General features: G+C 40.8%; 1 protein-coding gene across 2 annotated transcripts in view; it reads right to left on the bottom strand.

Annotated features, from left to right (window-relative positions):
• SGK2 (serum/glucocorticoid regulated kinase 2) overlaps window positions 1-18,660 on the bottom strand; it is a 49,804-nt gene that overhangs the window by 14,201 nt on the left and 16,943 nt on the right. The window contains exons 3-10 of one of the 2 annotated variants that reach the window (XM_030212385.1): window positions 16,093-16,153; window positions 13,010-13,059; window positions 10,361-10,420; window positions 9,692-9,749; window positions 7,355-7,438; window positions 3,981-4,112; window positions 1,748-1,860; window positions 717-753 (exon numbers count right to left, since the gene is read on the bottom strand). In XM_030212385.1, the coding sequence (XP_030068245.1) occupies window positions 717-753; window positions 1,748-1,860; window positions 3,981-4,112; window positions 7,355-7,438; window positions 9,692-9,749; window positions 10,361-10,420; window positions 13,010-13,059; window positions 16,093-16,153 (595 nt within the window). The remainder of the gene's footprint in view (window positions 1-716; window positions 754-1,747; window positions 1,861-3,980; window positions 4,113-7,354; window positions 7,439-9,691; window positions 9,750-10,360; window positions 10,421-13,009; window positions 13,060-16,092; window positions 16,154-18,660) is intronic. The other variant, XM_030212386.1, reaches the window with a different exon arrangement.

Below are 18,660 nucleotides of genomic sequence, written 5' to 3'. Positions count from 1 at the left end.
ATCGTTTTTGAAACTGTAGCCTCTTCAGAAGATCAAATCAATCAATATGATACAACAAGCAACAGGGGATAACTAGCACCAATATTAATCATCCATCTAGGCTAAATATGATTTATGGGAAAAGAGCAATAGAACTACACCCGATCCTTCTTGAACAAAAATGGATATTCAGGCTGAGCACAAGAATTTACCCACCAGCATAAACAGATTGAAAGGCATTCCATAATATATGTCATTCTCATTTCCTTTTTAAAAATTCAAAAATGTCATTGGGTATTCATTATGAAGGGGCAGTTATCCTGCAGAAAATTTGGATTGGTTCCTTTTTAAGTCTTGTTGTAGGGTTAATGAACCCATGTGAATGTGACTTCCGTGCTTTTACAATCAGCCCAACTTCTGGGAGAATGACTATTTGTATTCTGTAACCTTGAAATTCCTCAACAAAGGGGAATTGGATATACCAGCAATGGTTGGGACACGTTTTTGAAAACATGTTCGACTCCTCTACCAAAAATATAGCATTAATATATTGCTAAAAACAGCAAAAGAAATGAACCGAGAACTACAAGTACAAAATTCCTATGACGGTCAACCAGTAAGTGAAATTCATGCATATGCAGCTCACCCTCAACTAGGAGAGCACAATTTTTTTTTTTTTAATGCCAAGAAAACACTTAAATACAGTGAATGTAATCTTGAATGAACATAACACTTACCTGGCAATCCAAGAGAATATTTTCAGGCTTAAGGTCCCTACAAGGGAAAGGCAATGATTAAAACTGAGCAACTATCATGCATTGCAGAAACAGACCCATTTCTTTGGAACACAGATTCAAAAAGCTACACGATGCAAATGCTGGAGAGAATCCCCCCACCCCTTATTCAAAAGCAAAGACTGCCCCCAAAGCACAACAGAAGAAAGAAAAATTGGGGGGGGGGGGGGGGGGGGAGCCAACATAATTCCAACCAAGGGAAATAATTTATTGATAAAAATATGTAGGATACAAAGGCTGGTAAGTTCAGAATATCAAGACAGCTGAATGGATTTGACGCAGTCGTGCATTTCAGCTCGGCAAGCGCCTGCCTCAAGAGTCAGATGTTCCAGTGTAGGTGACAATGGAAAATTGTTAGCCAGCTCAGTGAATGACAGTACAGGGATATCAGCCAATAACTTACACTATAACAAAGCTGTAACACAAACATTCTCATTTCTACATGTTGTTTCATCATTTTGACAGCGTTACAGCTTTATGTCATAGTGCGACTTATTGGCTGATAGCCAGTGAATGGCAGTACAGGGGGATAATAGTTTTCTATTGTCACCTAGACGGGAATATCCGATTCCCAAGACAGGCGCTTGCTGCGCTGAAACGCAGGATAGCATCAAGTTCATTCAGTCTTCTTGATATAACTGACATATTTTTATCAACAAATTGTTTCCCCTGGTTAGAATTACATTGTCTCCCCCATTTGAGAATCTTTTTTTTTTAACACAAACTCCCACAGTCAATGAAATTTGTAAAGATTAAGAAAGATGCCAAAAGTGTCAATGGAACAGCCGCACAAAGAAATATTTGGGCTAAAAGAGTTCTTTTATAAAGGAGCACTAGACGTTTTACAGAAAAACTAAAAGCATGCGCAACATACAAAAGATTATACAGTGATAAGTTTCATGTGGTCCATAACCCATCACTAGCATCACCACAGTGGAGAGTTCTAGATCACACAGCCTATGCCCAGTTCTTACCTGTAGATGATATTCAAAGAGTGCAAGTAGCCAATGGCACTGGCTACCTCTGCCGCATAGAAGCGGGCACGAGGTTCCAGGAAACAACGCTCTCTTTGCAGATGGAAAAACAGCTACACCCAAAAAAAAAAAAAAAAAAAAGGAATTGTCAAAAATATGTATCACATTCTAATACAAATCACATCTTTATAGAATAAAAGACATTTCAGATTTATTTCTTTAAAATCGCCAGAGAGTGTGCAAATGCTTCTGTGATCAAAGGGAATGAGACTGCACAGTGCTTTCTAGTTGTCTAGCCCCACAGATAAAACTATTGGCACTCAAAAATGCCACAGTCCTGGTTTGCAGTATAAATCAAAGGATTAACCAATCCAGAACCATTATTTGAGAAAAAGACAGGAGAAAATTTAAAACAACAAACACCCAAAACACAAGAATGAATCAAAGCCACTTTCAAAGTGTTTTTTTAATCCTATGTATGCTTAGCATCTATTTTCGGTATCCTCTTTTTTTTTTTTTTTTTTTTTTACTAAAAGAAAAGCAAAGAAACTCTCTCCAAGATCATGCTATGCTATAAACAATGGCATAGCATTGGTCTGACTACAAAGAGCCTGCACCAGCTCCAGTTGATTCAGAATGCAGCAGCAAGAGAGAGACTTATAGAAGGTTGCAAGCAAGGCGACCATATCGCACCATTTTTGCAAAAGCTTCATTGGCTACCAGTACAATACAGGGCTAAATTTAAAACTCTATGTCTGATCTTCAAGGCCCTGAAAGCAAATGGCCCCAAGTACCTGAAAAATAGGATGATCTTCCACACACTGCCAAGGACTTTCACTAACCACACCCTCTCCAAAAGACGTTACACGCTGTGATACCTGCAAGCGAGCCTTCTCCGTAGTAGCCCCCTGGAATGCACTGCCTGAAAAGGCTGCGCTTAACACAAGGCCATCTTTACTTCAGAAAGCAGGTGAAAGCTTGGCTCTTCAACCAGGCCTTTACTAGAAGAAGTAACTAACTCATTAGTTTCACTCACACACACACAAGTACTCAGGCTGCATATACTGCAGCAGGACATGTTTATCCACTCCTACTCTAGCTGAGATAACATTTAACCATTTCTGTGACCTCATGTGCAACTTTCTTTAAATCAATCTCCTTACTTTCTAACTCTTCCTACTTTCTTACCCTTCTATATATTACAGCTTTGCTTTACCCTTCACTATCAATTATAATGTTGTATTACGTATTATGTTGACCTTGTAAATAGAATACCATGCCATACTGTGTATTGTTTTTTAATATTTTTACTGCTGTAATTGCCTATTGCTCATGTTTGATCTATTCTTACTTGAGTGAATTCATTCAAAAAGGTGGTAAATAAATCCTAATAAATAAATAGCTAGCTATTACTGAATTGGCCTGGATAGAAGAATTAAGATAGGTCCCCTGTAACACCCTCTCTCTCTCAAGCTAGTAGGGACTGGGAGGGAAATGCAAGGAAACCCCTTCGAAGCTCCAGTAGGCACATCCTGCAAAAAGCAAAAACAATCCGTACCTATATAGAAAACCTGCCTAGTAGTGGAAATAGTCAAATGTCAAAAAACCAGAGTAAAAATTAAATGGAACAAAAATGGATAGAAAGATTGTCCCAGAAAAACTATGATGCCATATGTGAAAAAAAGCACAAGAAATATTTTAAGGTAATGGAGAAATTCTCAGAGTATAAACTCACCCAAGCGAGGTTACACCGAAGTGATTTATGTCTCTAGGGGTGGACAAGCTTCTCGGTCATGGAATTTCTCCGTGATTTTTTTTATATCTTATGCATGCACACACCAGTGCTCTTATACAACAATAAATTTTGTTAATTCAATATATAAGTGTTACTGGATAAATCCTATCTTTTGTTCCAACAAACCACATGCACACTATTATCAAAATATTAAAGTATCTGGCTGGACTAGTTTAAGCAGAATACACGTTCTCTGCTTAGAAATGTCCCAACCTGGGATATCTCCAGAAAGTGAAGAGGCTCACAACCCATATAGGTTAAATACTTGTAGGGAAGATGCAGGTCAAAATGCAAATGCATTTGAGTTCAGCACTTACATATTTTTCAACATCATTTCATTCTTTTGTCTGCAAAAGTGTTCAACAATTCTGAATTCACCAAAACAACACCACCACCCCACACACAACGCAGAAATAACATGCCATACTATGTACTCACCTCTCCTCCATTGACATAATCCAGAACAAAGTACAACTTTTCCGAAGTTTGAAAGGAATAGTGAAGCCCCACAAGAAAAGGATGTTTGAGGTTCTTCAAGAGAACATTACGTTCTGCCATGATGTGGTTTTGCTGAAAAAGTAATTTCATGTGATTAGAACATAATTGTCCTACTGAGACCAAGGCTCCATCTAGCCCAGTATCCTGTTTTCCAACAGTGGCCACGCCAGGTCACAAGTACTTGTAGAGCCCCCAAAAGCAGCAAAATTCCATGCTACTTAGCCACAGGGATAAAAAGTAGCTTTCCCCAGATCTACTTTAATTTATTTATTTGCAAAAAACTTTCTATACCATTCTAGCTGACAGGCCCAACAGAGCATGTACAGGCTAACATAGGAAACAGGAAAGGAACGCAAGATAATTAAGTTTAAAGACAGGTACAACTAAAAGAAAGCAAAACACCTACACATTCAAAAAAAAGAAAAAAAAAAAAAACAGGGTTAAGGGATAACACTGGTAGTTTGAAAGAAACTTTCTCCAAAAGCTAATCAGAAAAGCCAGGTTCAGTTTTAAAGTCCTTGAAAGAGGAATTGCTCCGGAAAGAGAGGAGAAAATTATTCTGAATGTGAGGAGCAAGGAAGAAGAATGTGCAGTGATGGAGTCCAAGTTTTGGACTGGGCAGGACTAAATGGTGATCATTTTAAAGAAGAAGGGTTCTGGGGGGGCAGTAAGGAATAGTTAAACAGGAAAGATAGCTGGGGATACCAAGCCTAAAGGCCTTAAAGGTAAGAGTGGCAATTTTATAAGTAATCCTTTGTTCAACGGGGAGCCAATGATAATATTTCAGCAAGTGTGAAATATGATCATTGCGATGGGCACAGCAGAGTAACCTAATAGCCGTGTTCTAGAGTGATCGAAGTTTCTTTAAAGTGTGACGGGTATAAACAACATTGCAAAGAATAAGTGAATGGAATATATCATGATATTTTTTAATTGATCGGCGTTGTCTTAGAATAAAAAATCCAGTTTTGCACGTTTGATACCTGTAGGGCAAAAGTTAAGTGTGAATCTATCATACTCTGGAGAGTGATTAAGTGATTCACAGAAGGTTGAAGCACTTGTTTAGAGCATTTTACAGCTGGCGACAGATAACATTGATCCTGCTTGCTAGGCTTAAACAATCACTCCTGCACACCTTAACTAGATACTCTGTCAATTTTCAAAGAAAAAAAACAAAACTGTTGAATTAAATACTCTGGAATCAAGGATTCAGCAAGGGGATACCAGAAGCTCTCCTAACAAGCAGCCGTCTCTACCAGCACTCACACTTTCACTTAATATTTAGTATTTATTAAAACTGAATCTGGTATTTGGAAGGTTTTTTTGAGCCTGTGATGTGAATATTTTAATTATCATTGGTAAGGAGCCTGAGGCTTTCTTTCCTTGATGAAAAAATGTTTTGAGATTTTGTTGCATGCTGTGTACTTGTATTGCTGGAGTTCAGTAGGTTATAAAATTTCCAAGCCTGGCAGGAAGGTGGGAGGAGGGTGCAGAAAGACAAAGGACTAATAACCTAGTAGTTCAGCATAGATAAAGCCAGATTCTCACTGTCAGGAAACACCTAGCCACCCACACCTGGGGTTATACCTTGGCCACTTAATAGGGTCTATTCCCCAGCACAGCTCAGGTCCTCCTGCACCTGCTGCTTGTGGTCTACACTAGCTAGGGTTATCATACGTCCAGATTTACCTGGACATGTCCTCTTTTTGAGGACATGTCTGGGTGTCCGGCCGGGTTTTGCCAGTCCGCCCATTTGTCCGGATTTCTGGACAAACGGGTGGGCGGGCGGCAGACCTATCCTAGTCTCCCCTCCCCTCCCTTACTATCTACTGCCCTGGTGGTCTAGTCACCACTTCGGGACAGGAAAGAGCCCCCTCTTTCCTGCCCGGAGCGCTGCCCTTGCCCTGCATCCTGTTGCTGTGTGTCGGTATCGGGATTCAAAATAGCCGCCGAGAGTTGAAGTCTCGCAAGGCCACTTCAACTCTTCGCGGCCATTTTGAATCCCGAGACAGTCACACAGCAACAGGATGCAGGGCAAGGGCAGCGCTCCGGGCAGGAAAGAGGGGGGCTCTTTCCTGCCACAAAGAGGTCACTAGACCACCAGGGCAGTAGATGGGAATATGTGACCCGGGGGAGGGGTGAGAGCGAGAAAGGGTGGGGAGAGGATGCATAAGGGGTGTGGTGTGGGCGGGGCAGGGTTGTGATGTGGGCGGGGGCAGGGGCGTGGCATGTGTCCTCTTTTTCAGAGGACAAAATATGGTAACCCTAACACTAGCACCCTCCTCCCACTGACCGGGTCACAACCACCTCTGGGCTAGTCTCCCACTCTCAAGTTATCCCCAGTGATTTCTAGGTTACTGGAGCAACACTCCCAGTGGTCCCACAGTTCCCAGAAAGCACTCACAGACCCCCAACACACAAATCACCAGGATTATTTAGTCCAGATAGCCACAGTCAAACAATTATTTTTTTGTCTTAAAAATAAACAAAATAGTACAATTAGCAAACAAAAACAGGTAAATGATAAAAAACTAAACATTTGCATACTTCCTAGAAAAGTACCTGGGAAGATCAGGATCTATAACTGTTTGTTTACTGAGTCTCAGCAAAAAGATTCTGCTCTCTTTTCTTCCTGGCTAGGACTGAAGCAACAGCCAGTACTACTGGGTAATTTTTCAAACTCTAGGCCAATCAGATCCCAGTCAAGTTTTAAAACTATACTACTGCATGCTTCCTGCTTGTGTTAAATAAAAAGAACATTCAGTTCCCTATAACAGCTTTAGGAGCAAAGAAACCTGCAGTACAAATAAGAGAAATACACTTCAGAACAATTAGAACAGGAAAATATCTAATACAGTGATACCTCTGTTTTCGTTAATAATTCGTCTGAAAATAATCGGGAAAATCTGAAACAATTATTTCCATATGAATCAATGTAAATCCAATTAATTCGCTCTAGACACTCCAAAATACATACCAAAAACATTTTATACAGAATATAGTGTTTACTACTAAAAATAAAAAAAATTATATAAAATGAATATAAAAGACTAATGTAAAGAATAAATGAACATTTAACATGGAATTGTTTGGCTAGACATGCGGGGTGATGCTCACACAACGAGAAACAACGCCACACTGAGCAGAAGAACGCGTGGGTCGCCCTTTGTTTTTGCAAAATTAGCAGCAAGGTCACATGGGCACGCCGACAAAATCTGAGACAAATTTTTCGCAGAAAAAAAAATCGACGATAACCGAGGTATTACTTTACATTTACAGGCTTAAAACGTACTGTTTCTTCACAATCGCCCTACCTCTTTCTTCTTTAGGATGGTCTTTTTCTGAAGAACTTTCACAGCATAGAATTTACCATCACACCTGCGTTTAGCTAGAAGAACCTGTATAATATGAAGAAAATAATACAAATGAATGCAAACATTTCAGTTATCAGATCACTTCTATGTACCAAAAAGGCAATTTTACGATGAACTAGGAAAGAAGTCATATTCTGGCACCTAAATGAAGAGTCCAATATCCAAGTATTCATGACCAGAGTTAGGAAAAACCATAAGAGCAGCAACTGGTTGTATTCAGATGTTAATCATAAGCAACTGTGCTTTCCTTTCTCATCTATAATTGGGGGGGGGGGGGGGGGGGGGAGGGGTTCTCTGGTGAAGTCCTCTGGATGAAACCTGTGTACAGAGCCTTTACATTTCTTTGCTGTTGGCTGCCCCGAGCATGTGCGGGGATTCCTGTGTTGGGCAGATGCTTCTTTCCTCTTCAGCCTATCATAGCAACCAAAAAGTAAGTTTTGTATAGGAACAGGTGAGTTAAGTGTGGCTACATTCTTCTGCTGTTTATGAGGAACCCTGGTTACAGGTAATAAACTACACTTTCTCCTGAGGCAAGCAGGGAGAAATGCAGGCACACGGATTAGTATTAATAAAAACACTTCTACAGTATTCATGGGAGATTGACTTAAATGGGAGCCTGCAAATAGGTGGGAAAATGTGGGATACAAATGCAACAAATAAATAAATTCCAATTTTCTTCAAGACCTAGGGTTTTAACACACACCAAGGCTGTTACATAGGTGAGAGCAACAAGCACTCATGGGGGGGGGGGGGTAATCTTAATAAGGTTTTTCAGCATGAAAGCCAGTTTTTACACATGGAATAGGCAAAAAAAAAATGAATAAGGCCATACACGTACATTTAAGTTTGTGCACCTACAAGATCGCACACAGACGGATTCCCAGAGTTATGTGTATCCTGTATCTCTTAGCAAATACATACATCACATTTATAGCTTTGGTATAGATGTAAGTGTGTTAGCATTTCTGCACCTTTGGAGCCGATTCTGGTCAGCATTTAAGAAACACTGACGGTTGGCAGCTAAATTAGACCTGGATACCCAGAGAGATAGCTACCTACAACTTAGGACAGAAAAAGGCCATCGTAAGTTAATTGGACAGTTATCCAGGTACCACCAAACAATCAGTGGACTGCCTGGACAGTGGTACACTGGGATCACAGCTAAATTCAGCAGCACTATCCAGTTAACTACTGCTGAGCTTCTCCTGCCGTAGTCAGGATGGCCACTCGGGGATCGATATTCATCGCTACTTATCAAAAGGCACATAAGCATCCTGATCATATGGCTTATCCAGTCTGCCCATCCGTGCCATCTACTATCCCTTCCTTTCCCTTAGAGATCCTATGGACTTGTCCCAAGACTTCTTGATTTAAGATACAGTGTCTCCACCAGGAGGCCATTGCACAAATTCATCACCCTTTCCATAAAGAAGTATTTTCTTAAGGGACAGGCTCAGGAGTAACCTTTCATCTTCATCTCATTCTCTCTCATTTCAGTTGAAAGGAGACTCACCTCCTGTGCATTTATGTTTTGAACATCTCATGTCTCCCCTCTCCCATCTTTCTTCCAAAGTATACATAGTGAAATTAAGTTTGTCCCCATATGCTTATAATGAAGACCACTGACCATTTTAGTAGCTGCCCTCTGGACCAGTGGTGTAGATACGTGGGGCCAGGGGGCCCTGGGCCCCTGTAGATTTGGCCCTGGACCCCCCTGCCGATGACCCTCTTGACCTCCCTCCCACTGCCAACCCTCCCCCGCCGTGGGCTACCTTTGCTGGCAGGGGACCCCAATCCCCACCAGCTGAGGAGGTCCTCTTCTTTCCGCGAAGGCTTCATTCTGTTTCTGACGTCAGCAAAGTGGAGTGGAGGAGTGGCCTAGTGGTTAGGGTGGTGGACTTTGGTCCTGGGGAACTAAGGAACTGAGTTCGATTCCCGGCACAGGCAGCTCCTTGTGACTCTGGGCAAGTCACTTAACCCTCCATTGCCCGCCGCATTGAGCCTGCCATGAGTGGGAAAGCGCGGGGTACAAATGTAATTAAAAAAAAAAAAAAGGTAGCCCACGGTGGGGGAGGGTTGGCGGCGGGGGGGGGGGGACTAAAATGTGCCCCCCCCCCACCTCGGGCTCTGGACCCCTCTCCCACCGAAGTCTGGCTACGCCCCTGCTCTGGACAAACTCCATCTCGTTTATATCTTTTTGAAGATGTGGTCTCCAGAATTACACTGCTGATGGGAGAACCATCTCCACAGAGAGAGCGAGATAAAAAACCTACTTACTTTTCCAAAGCTTCCTTTTCCAATAACCTTCAGGAAATCAAAATCTTTTGGTTTTGCACTGTCAACACAAGAACAAGAAAACTCTTAGCGACTGTATTTTACCATAGATATTTAATTCAATGCGTTTAGAATTCCATCCCCTTTATCCTTAAGGAATTCTACCTACAACTTGTAGGCCTCAGTTACTTTAGCCAACTTACAAGATCTCACACAATCACATGTGAGATTGTCTTTTTGATTCAAAGACTATTTCATATACCTAAATCTGCTGACAAAATATTGGCCATACACACCACTACAGTAGTTATTATGGCTTAAGACTTGACTTGGACAGTTTATGCTTTTATTAAGAATCATAGATTCCGTGCATTCGCTATTCACGTAGTCAAGATTTGTGTTTTGCACATTCACGAACACGTATATGTAACCAATCGCCTTTCATGCTGTGTTCTCGGCTATTTAGACATGAGTATTTTAAAACGTGCTTTTTCACTTATTTGCTGATGTTTTATATCAAAACTGAAAGGAGTGGAGTCACTGGTGGCACTGGTTTGCTGGGGAAGTGGTCATCCTTTCTAACCCTGTTATTTCCCATAGGAACAAGGCATCGTGTTTCACACATTTTTTTTTTTGAACCAAAACTGCACAAATAGTGAGAGCACATTGTACCTGTATGCTTTTGGTACAACCTTCCATTCCTTTCCTTTAAAGGATCCTGTGCACTGTGATCTAAGGTGGTTTAGAAAATACTAATAAAACGATAGGTGAGTATAACAAATAAAATGTCAATACAGAGTAAGAGTGAAGCGGTTTCCTGAAGATCTCCATCACCAGCATCTGATATATCTGTACTAAAAAGAGGGCATGTAATGGAGAGGAAGCAATAACTTGAATGGCAGCTTCTGCCTAGAGCTCCAATCTCACCTTAACCAAAGGAATCCTGTATAGAAGGCATGAACCAAACAAGCTTAGTGGTGCTTCCCAATTACTGGAAATACAATTGGTAAGCAATGCAAAGCCAGTGCTGGGCAGACTTCTATGATCTGAGTTCCTATTGTGGCTGGACAGATTCAACTTAATTAGCTGGAGAATAAGGCTAGTGCTGGGTAGACTTCTGCAGTCTGTGCCCTGAAAATGGCAAAGGACAAATATAGATAAAGTATATGTATGTAGTATCACATCATACCTTATGCCGAGTTTATCTTGTTGGGCAGGCTGGATGGACCATACAGGTCTATTTGCTGTTATCTACTGTGTTACACAGCAATCACTTCCTATACTCACTAGCTCGAGAGCTCTACTAGCTATATTATTGCGGGTGGAGGGTCCTCACCATGCTTCTCCCAACACAGGATTCAGAGACAGATACCATACTTTCTAGGGGTGAACAGCATAAGCAGGATAGAACCCGAGAGACTATGAGATGTGCTTGGTGAACTTACTTAAAAGCGATGCGGGAATTAGTAGTAGGAAAAAGAGATATTGTACATGCAGACAAATGAACTGAGGTTGTATGGAGGACCTTAAGACACAGGTGGATGAGCATGCCAGATAAGATGCAAAGAATTGTGTAGCAGCTTTGACAGCGCAACACAAGGGTTTGCTCTACAAAAGAGAGGTCATCACAAGAACTTGCGAATCTGTGGTGTACCTGAAGTGCAGGAGATACCTTGACTTTAGAATTAGAGGGTCTGGACCTTACATTGGCTACATGTGCCCAATGTAGATCAAATTACTTTTTATAGAAAATTGTTAGCTGAATTAAGGCCCCCTTTTCTCAAGCTGCACTAGCAGCTACCATGTGGCAATTCCAACAGAGCCTATTCTAAGTGAATGGGCTTTGTCAATGTGGCAAAACAGTGGATTTTAAGACTGTAAAACTGCCTTAAATTCTTGGTGTATTTCTCCTATTGGCCAGCAGGTGGTGTTTCCTTACTTTAAAGCTGTTACAGAGTAATGACTAGTCTGGCACAGATAGGAAGAAGGAAGAAAGATACAGTATACTTTTGAAAACTTGTTCAGGGCTCTGATTGGCCCAGGAGCTCAGTTCATCTAGGACGTACTGACTTTTTCCCACCAGTCTTAGTAAGGGAGGAGAAAGATCTTTGCTGAGGCCCTGTGAACAGTTATATTTGATAACCTGTGAGCAGCTATATGTCCTGATCTTCCCAGGTACTACTTAGTGTTATAATTGATCCGTATTTCAGTTACCTGTTATTGTTTTGTTGATTGTCATGAAAAATTAGAACAATGAACAGAAAAGGTGCAGACGTTTTTAGTATATTGCCTCTGCTTGTCGTCTGGACCAACTAAGAATTCTGGTGGTTTGTGTGTTGGGTCTGTGTGGCCCCAGTAACCTAGGAATCACTAGGGATAATTTGGGAGTGGGAGACTTGCCCAGAGACCTGAGCTGTGCTGGGGAAAGACCCTCTAAGTGGCCGCGGGGTAGCCCTAGACAAGTGGCTAGGCGTTTCGTGACAGTCTGCATTACTGCGCCACCAGCCGCTAGTTCAGCTTGATAAAAACTTGCTAAAGAGTTTAGTTTGACTTTGGAGTTGATCAAAGCAAATCAGAGCTATGTACAATCCAATAAGAAAATTAAAAACCAAAAAAGACCATCAATCATATAGCACAGACATTCCAAAAAGTGAAACAAAAAGAAGACATCCTACTTTGCCAATTGGGCTTGCCGGCCACAAAAAAAAAAAAAAAAAAAAAAAAACTTTCCTGAAGAAAAAGGGGGAAGATGAGTTTTCAATTTTGAAATTATTAAAATGTCATTTCTGTTCTAAGTGAAAATGGGAAGAATTTATTTTGTAGATTCCCAATGTGTTTGAAGCAGATTGCTCAATAAATGATCATAGACTTACTCTCCCCAAAGTAAATGAGTGGGAGAAGGGGGTAAAAATTAACACATGGGTTTGTGTGCACAGATCTAAAAAATACTACAGTTGCTTACCGCAGCTTAGTAAAAAGACCTCAGTCACAAGGCTCAAAAAATAAAATAAAAATAAAAAGATTAAAATCCCCCACTTATTACCTACATGATGAAGCACATTTTCAATGTTATCCCTGAAATCCTATCAAAATCTGTACCTATAGCTAAATCAAACAATGATTTCCCTACTCTTAAAAAAAGTGGAAAAACAATCACGTTAACTTCAGATGTTGAAAGGCAACCTTTTGCTGCCATTATATTAGGACATTTGATTTCCAAAAGCATGCATAACACCAACAGCCAATTTCTAACCACCTCTTCATATTGCCTTTTATACCTTTGAAAATTGTTTTGAGGACAGAAGCCATAGAAGAACTTACTTTGGATTTGCAGAGGGTCCCAGGTTGATATTGTCAGTTGAAGACTGAGGCTGAATAAGAAAGGGGTGAGGGGAAAAAAAAAAAAAGACAATATTAACAAGCAAACAAGAATTTTGACATTTTGTAAAGGAGTGTGGTAGCCATGTTAGTCCACTCTTAAGGTTATCAATAGAAATCAAACAAAATAAAACATGGAAAAGAAAATAAGATGATACCTTTTTTATTGGACATAACTTAATACATTTCTTGATTAGCTTTCGAAGGTTGCCCTCTGACGAAGAAGGGCAACCTTCGAAAGCTAATCAAGAAATGTATTAAGTTATGTCCAATAAAAAAGGTATCATCTTATTTTCTTTTCCATGTTTTATTTTGTTTGATTTCTATTGATGACATTTTGTAACAATTTTGGTTGTCAAAAACCTGAACTTGTTCATGGATCTGTCGTTCTCCCTTCCTGCCTTCTGTTCAACTTTTTCTTGTGAGACTAGATTTAGCTACCATGGTCCAGCCCTCTGGAACTCTACTCCCTCTCACATTCGTATGGAACCTTCCTATCCAAAGTTCAAAATGAGTACTAAAAACTCATCTGTTCATTGAGTCCTTTGGTTCTTCTACTCCTTACCTAGTCTCCCCTGATAAAACGTAAGCTGCAGTCACCTTTATGGACTCCATGCAGTATATCAAGCATTGAAATAATAATAATATTTTATCTGATAAGCTTGGCTTTCCTATCATTAACTCAGAAGAAAGGCAGTTTTGCTAACCTTGATGCGACAGATCCTATACAATTCCCATGTACTGAAAAGCAGAAATGTATACTGCCATTTCAGGCAGTTTCCACATGCAGCCAAATAAGTGCAAGAATAATTAGGCACCCTAGGCAAACTTTTACCCTTGCACCTTCTTAATTTAGGCCCATAGGTTCATTCCTCCCTTGGCAGTACCCTCTGGCCTTCAGGTCATTAGCGCCGGACTAGCACCTGCATTTGCTAGCACCGAATGCTCGATAGACAGCTCCGAGTGCAATGAGCATGCAAATGCATGCTAAAGAGGTCATTTCCTACTCCTCCCCGTTGCTCAGCGGGCCAGACAAGGGTGCTCCTGCTGTGGCAAACCCTACGAGAGCTCAGAGCTGGCATTAGAGTTGTGCCAAGCCATAGGGAGGAATAGGAGACCGGTGTTACTGGTGGCTGTGGTTTCTTTTTGTCAAAAATGAGTAAAATGGACTTTTCTCCAGCCATTTCCCTCGAAGCACTTAAAGCTGACCCATCCCACGTTTGCGTTTAAACTGCTCATCTAAAAGAAAGAGTGCTCCATGGCTATCACAGCGTGAGCAGAGGGTGAAGGTGAATAAAACTCAGTCTGCTTTGGAGACTGCTTTCCAATTGGCCGTTACATAGAGGGCCAGGGTCAGAACATTGAAGCTGCAGCTGCCATAGGTAAGCCTTTGTGCTGGCCTTGTGCACATGTGCAGGGCACGTCCCCCCTCCTTATTTCCTAATGTTCAGTGCCAACAGCGTGCATAAAATTTGCATACATTAACACTGAGCACTGGGAAGTTTTTTTGACAATGTAGCGGCAGTATCAGCGCCGGAGTAATGAACATCAGGGCCTCTGTGAAAGGTACATGTCTTACGTCTACCAGGAAGGGGGCTTTTTTTCCTGGTACCTTCCTTGTGGAATTCCCTCCCAAAATCTTTATGGGAAGTACAGTCTTTACCGCAGTTTAAGCACCTGTTAAAAGGTGCATTTTTATTTCATCTGGCTTTTGATGTGTCACTCCCCAGAGATTAGCAGGGATTGAGCCTAAAGGTCTATTTTGAAGTTCAATTTTAAATTTGCTATTTGTGGGGTACATTGTGGATATGGGTGAGTATATCTGTTCTATTTTTATTTTAATGGAGTTTTTCTAGTTTATTGTTTTTGGATTGTAAAACTGCTGTAACCTTTTAAGCCTAGCGGTATAGTAAATGAAAAACTGTAACTGACCATGATCGCCATTTCTAAAAGCAGTCCTGTTAAAATGCAGAAAAAAGTCTAACAATTCAGTTGTAGGGTTGTCAGGATTTGTTTTCCTTTAACTGCTGCAGTCTCTGCTGCCCTAAGTGACTGCCTCCTAGTCTATTGGTTGAACCATGCCTGGCGTGGAGAAACTAAGGGGTCCTTTTACTTTTTACTAAGGTGTACTAATAGATTTAGCACATGCTAAATGCTGTGTAGCCCATTGTATTCCTATGGGCTGCATAGCACTTAATGCACACTAATTCATTAGCATGCGCTAAATCCGATAGCGCACCTTAATAAAAGAACCCCCAAGACTGTTACAGTAGACCCTGGCTCAACAAAAGTAATTGCTCTGGTCATTGTTATATTATCAGCTGTCTATCGATGGTTTTTCTAACACATCATGTAGCTCCCTCTCCAAGTTCATATCCAAGATGGAAGGTACCACTCAATACTAGAGCACTTACAAAACCTTGGTATGCATTCTCTGATTGAGAAAACAATGTATTTCATTTCAAGCTTATGTCCCAATAGGGCACTGACCACAATATTTAGTGTTCCAAAATAAGTTCTTACTGGGAAAACTTGTAAAGAAAGCAGTATTAAGTTGCAGGTTGGTTTTTGCTTTTACAGCAGCTACATGCTGTGAGACACCCTCCTTCCCTCCCATACTTTAGGATCCCCTTTAGATTGGTGATATCTTCCAAGGATCTTGCACAGGCATGAGCGTAGGAGGATCACTCCTGCCCCAGCTCACTACTGGACCACCAGGGCTGTAAGGTAGGCCTGAGGGGGGGGTTCTCTTTACAAGAGAGGGAATGAGTAGGAGTTTCCAGTTTGGGGGGGGGGCTGGGAGCAGAGATGGCCACCTTGGCAAAGGCAGGGAATGGCAGAAATGCCAGATGCCATGGGCGCGAGGGAAGGAAGGAAGGGAGAGAGGAATCCCGGTACTTGAATATAAAACCATCAGTTTATATTAAAGTTAACATTCCCCCCCCCCCCCCCTTTTTCAGGGGAAAAGTGTTCAGTTTATATTCGAGCATATATGGTAACTGATTAATTTACTCAGAGTTACTCACCTGAAGGTTGGTGACCAAGTTTTTGGACCGATCCATTTTCAATAAGTTGATAGTTTCAGCGCTAAAAAGATGCAAGAATGTTACTTGACTGACAGTTCTGCCTTATTAAGGGGGAAAAAAAAATTCTTCCACAAGAGGAATCAACAACTCTTGCTGTGCTTTTAGTTATTTCTAGTTTGATATCTTTCTTGCAACCCCAGATATCACCACACCATGGGATCAGGAGGAACTGCCATCCAGCTAAAGTGGTTCAAGGCAAATTTCAGCCTAATTTGGAATTTAAAATGGTTTTTCCTGATCCTCTCAAAATCAGCTTAACCATTAAATAAACTAGAAGGCAGCCTAAAATATAAACATTTTGTGGTGGGGTCAGCAAAGAGCAGCTGTAATCAAAAATAGGTCTCGACAGCCACACAATGCAAGGAACCATCAGCAGACTTCTTACTCATGTGGAGGGCAAAATATGTAAACTAACTTATAAGTTCTCACATCCCCTAATTCAGAGTTCTCACAGATACCAAAGGGATGAGGTCATTGTGGGGGGGGGGGGGGGGGGGGGGGGGGGAAACTTACACACTAATTGGTAACCTGCTCAATACATGGAACAGAGAGGGCGGTTACAAGTTAAGCCACATTGAACCTACCAGAAGGTGGCATAATGCGAGATACAAATGCAATAAATAAATAAATGCAACTCTCTCTAATGCATATTCATTAAAGATTCTAAAAACCTGACTGGCTGGTGTTCCTCAAGACAGGTTTAAGAGCCACTGGTGTAGATTTTGGTCTGGCTTCTGGGATTTACTGATAGGACAATGTGACTGCCACAGCTAGGCTAGGCTGCATATAAAGGTATTTATTTAAAGCATTTATATCCCACATTTTCCCACTGGTTGTCGGCTCAATGTGGCTTACAAAAGCATATCAGGACAACAGTACTAATAGTATATTTAAACAGTACAAACAGTAAATTAAAGATTGGCATTATATTAAACAACAGAATAATAAAGACAATAGATTTAAGTGTCACTGGATTATTTGAAACCAAAGAAATTGATCAGATTAAGTTGCATCTGGAGAGTAGACCTTTTTGAATAGGATGGACTTTAATAATTTTCTAAACTTTAGATAGTTCTGGGTTGATTTAACTAATTTGGGTAAGGCATTCCACAGTCGAGTACCCAAAAAAGGAAAGTTGGAGGCGTATGTAGTTTTGTATTTGAGGCCAAAACAATCCGGATAGTGTATATTTAAATAAGATTGGGAGGAATAACCAGCAGAAGAAAGAAAGTGTTGATGCCCCTGTACAAGTGGTTAGCGATGCCCTACTACTTGGAGTATCATGTTCAATTTTGGAGACTCATTAAGGATGTAAAAAGACATAGCAGTTTAGAGAAAAGCAACAAAAATGGTATGGGTTATGTGCCACAAGACGTACAAGAAGAGACTTGATGACCTGAATATGTATACCCTACAAGAAAGGAAGAATAGGGATGATATTTATTTGAAAAGGTATTAATATGAAAAACTTTTTCCAGAGATGGTTAAGTGGTAGAACTAGAGGACATGAACTGAGGTTGTTGGGGAGAGGGGTTTGACTTAGGAATAGTGTCAGGAACTACTTTTCCACCACAAGGGTGGTAGATACCTGGAATGCCCTCCTGCAGGAGGTGATGGCGATGAAAACCGGTAGCAGAATTCAAAAGTGTGTAGGATAAACTTAAGAGGAATCCTGTATGGAAAGAGAATGGAATCAAAACAAATTTAACAGTGCCTCGACAGCAACTCCATTACCTGAGTAATTCAGCCAGTGGGGCTCCGACAACAACTACAGTAATTAAGAAATAAGGCCAGTACTGGGCAGACTTTGTACCCCAAAAATAACAAAAAGACAGATCAAGATCTAATATAAGCTCTATATTCTTGTTTTTAAATCTCGCCTTCCATTATCCCCAGATTATTTATCATGCTTCTTCATACCCTATGTGCCCTCAACTTCTTTGCTCCTCTACAGCTGGTTCACCTTGGCTACTCCCCCTTGACATTACCCACTCCACAGCTTTGGAACTCACTCCTCATATATGAAATTTTAAGGCAGCACTGAAAACCCATCTGTTTGCAATTGCATACCCTTCCAACCAATAACTATCTGCTTCTTTTCTTTGATTTTATCTTTCATTCTCTCTGTCAGCTTTTTTGGATTTGTTGTAAACCGCATAGAAGCCACCATGGCCCTTTTGCAGTATATCAACCCATTGTAAATAAGTCAAGTATTCATATGTAAATTTTGTATCACACCATAGGTTTGTTCTTGGGCAGACTGGATGGATTGTACATCTCTATATCTAAAATGTAACATAGGACCCTGGAAGGCAACTTTCCCCAGCATTCAAAAGTAGGGGGAGTGGGATGATAAGGAGTTCTAGGGCCATTATGCATCCTGAGTTCCTGTTGAATCATGGGGGGTGGCACCCAAGCTACATATATATATATATATATCAAATTTTATGAATCTGCAGGACTTTATAGGTTGATAAACAGGAAGTCTGCAGATATTGGCATATATAC

This window comes from Microcaecilia unicolor, chromosome 8 (assembly GCF_901765095.1).
Source record: "Microcaecilia unicolor chromosome 8, aMicUni1.1, whole genome shotgun sequence".
Classification (NCBI taxonomy): domain Eukaryota; kingdom Metazoa; phylum Chordata; class Amphibia; order Gymnophiona; family Siphonopidae; genus Microcaecilia; species Microcaecilia unicolor.
This window is presented reverse-complemented; position numbering and strand designations above follow the sequence as displayed.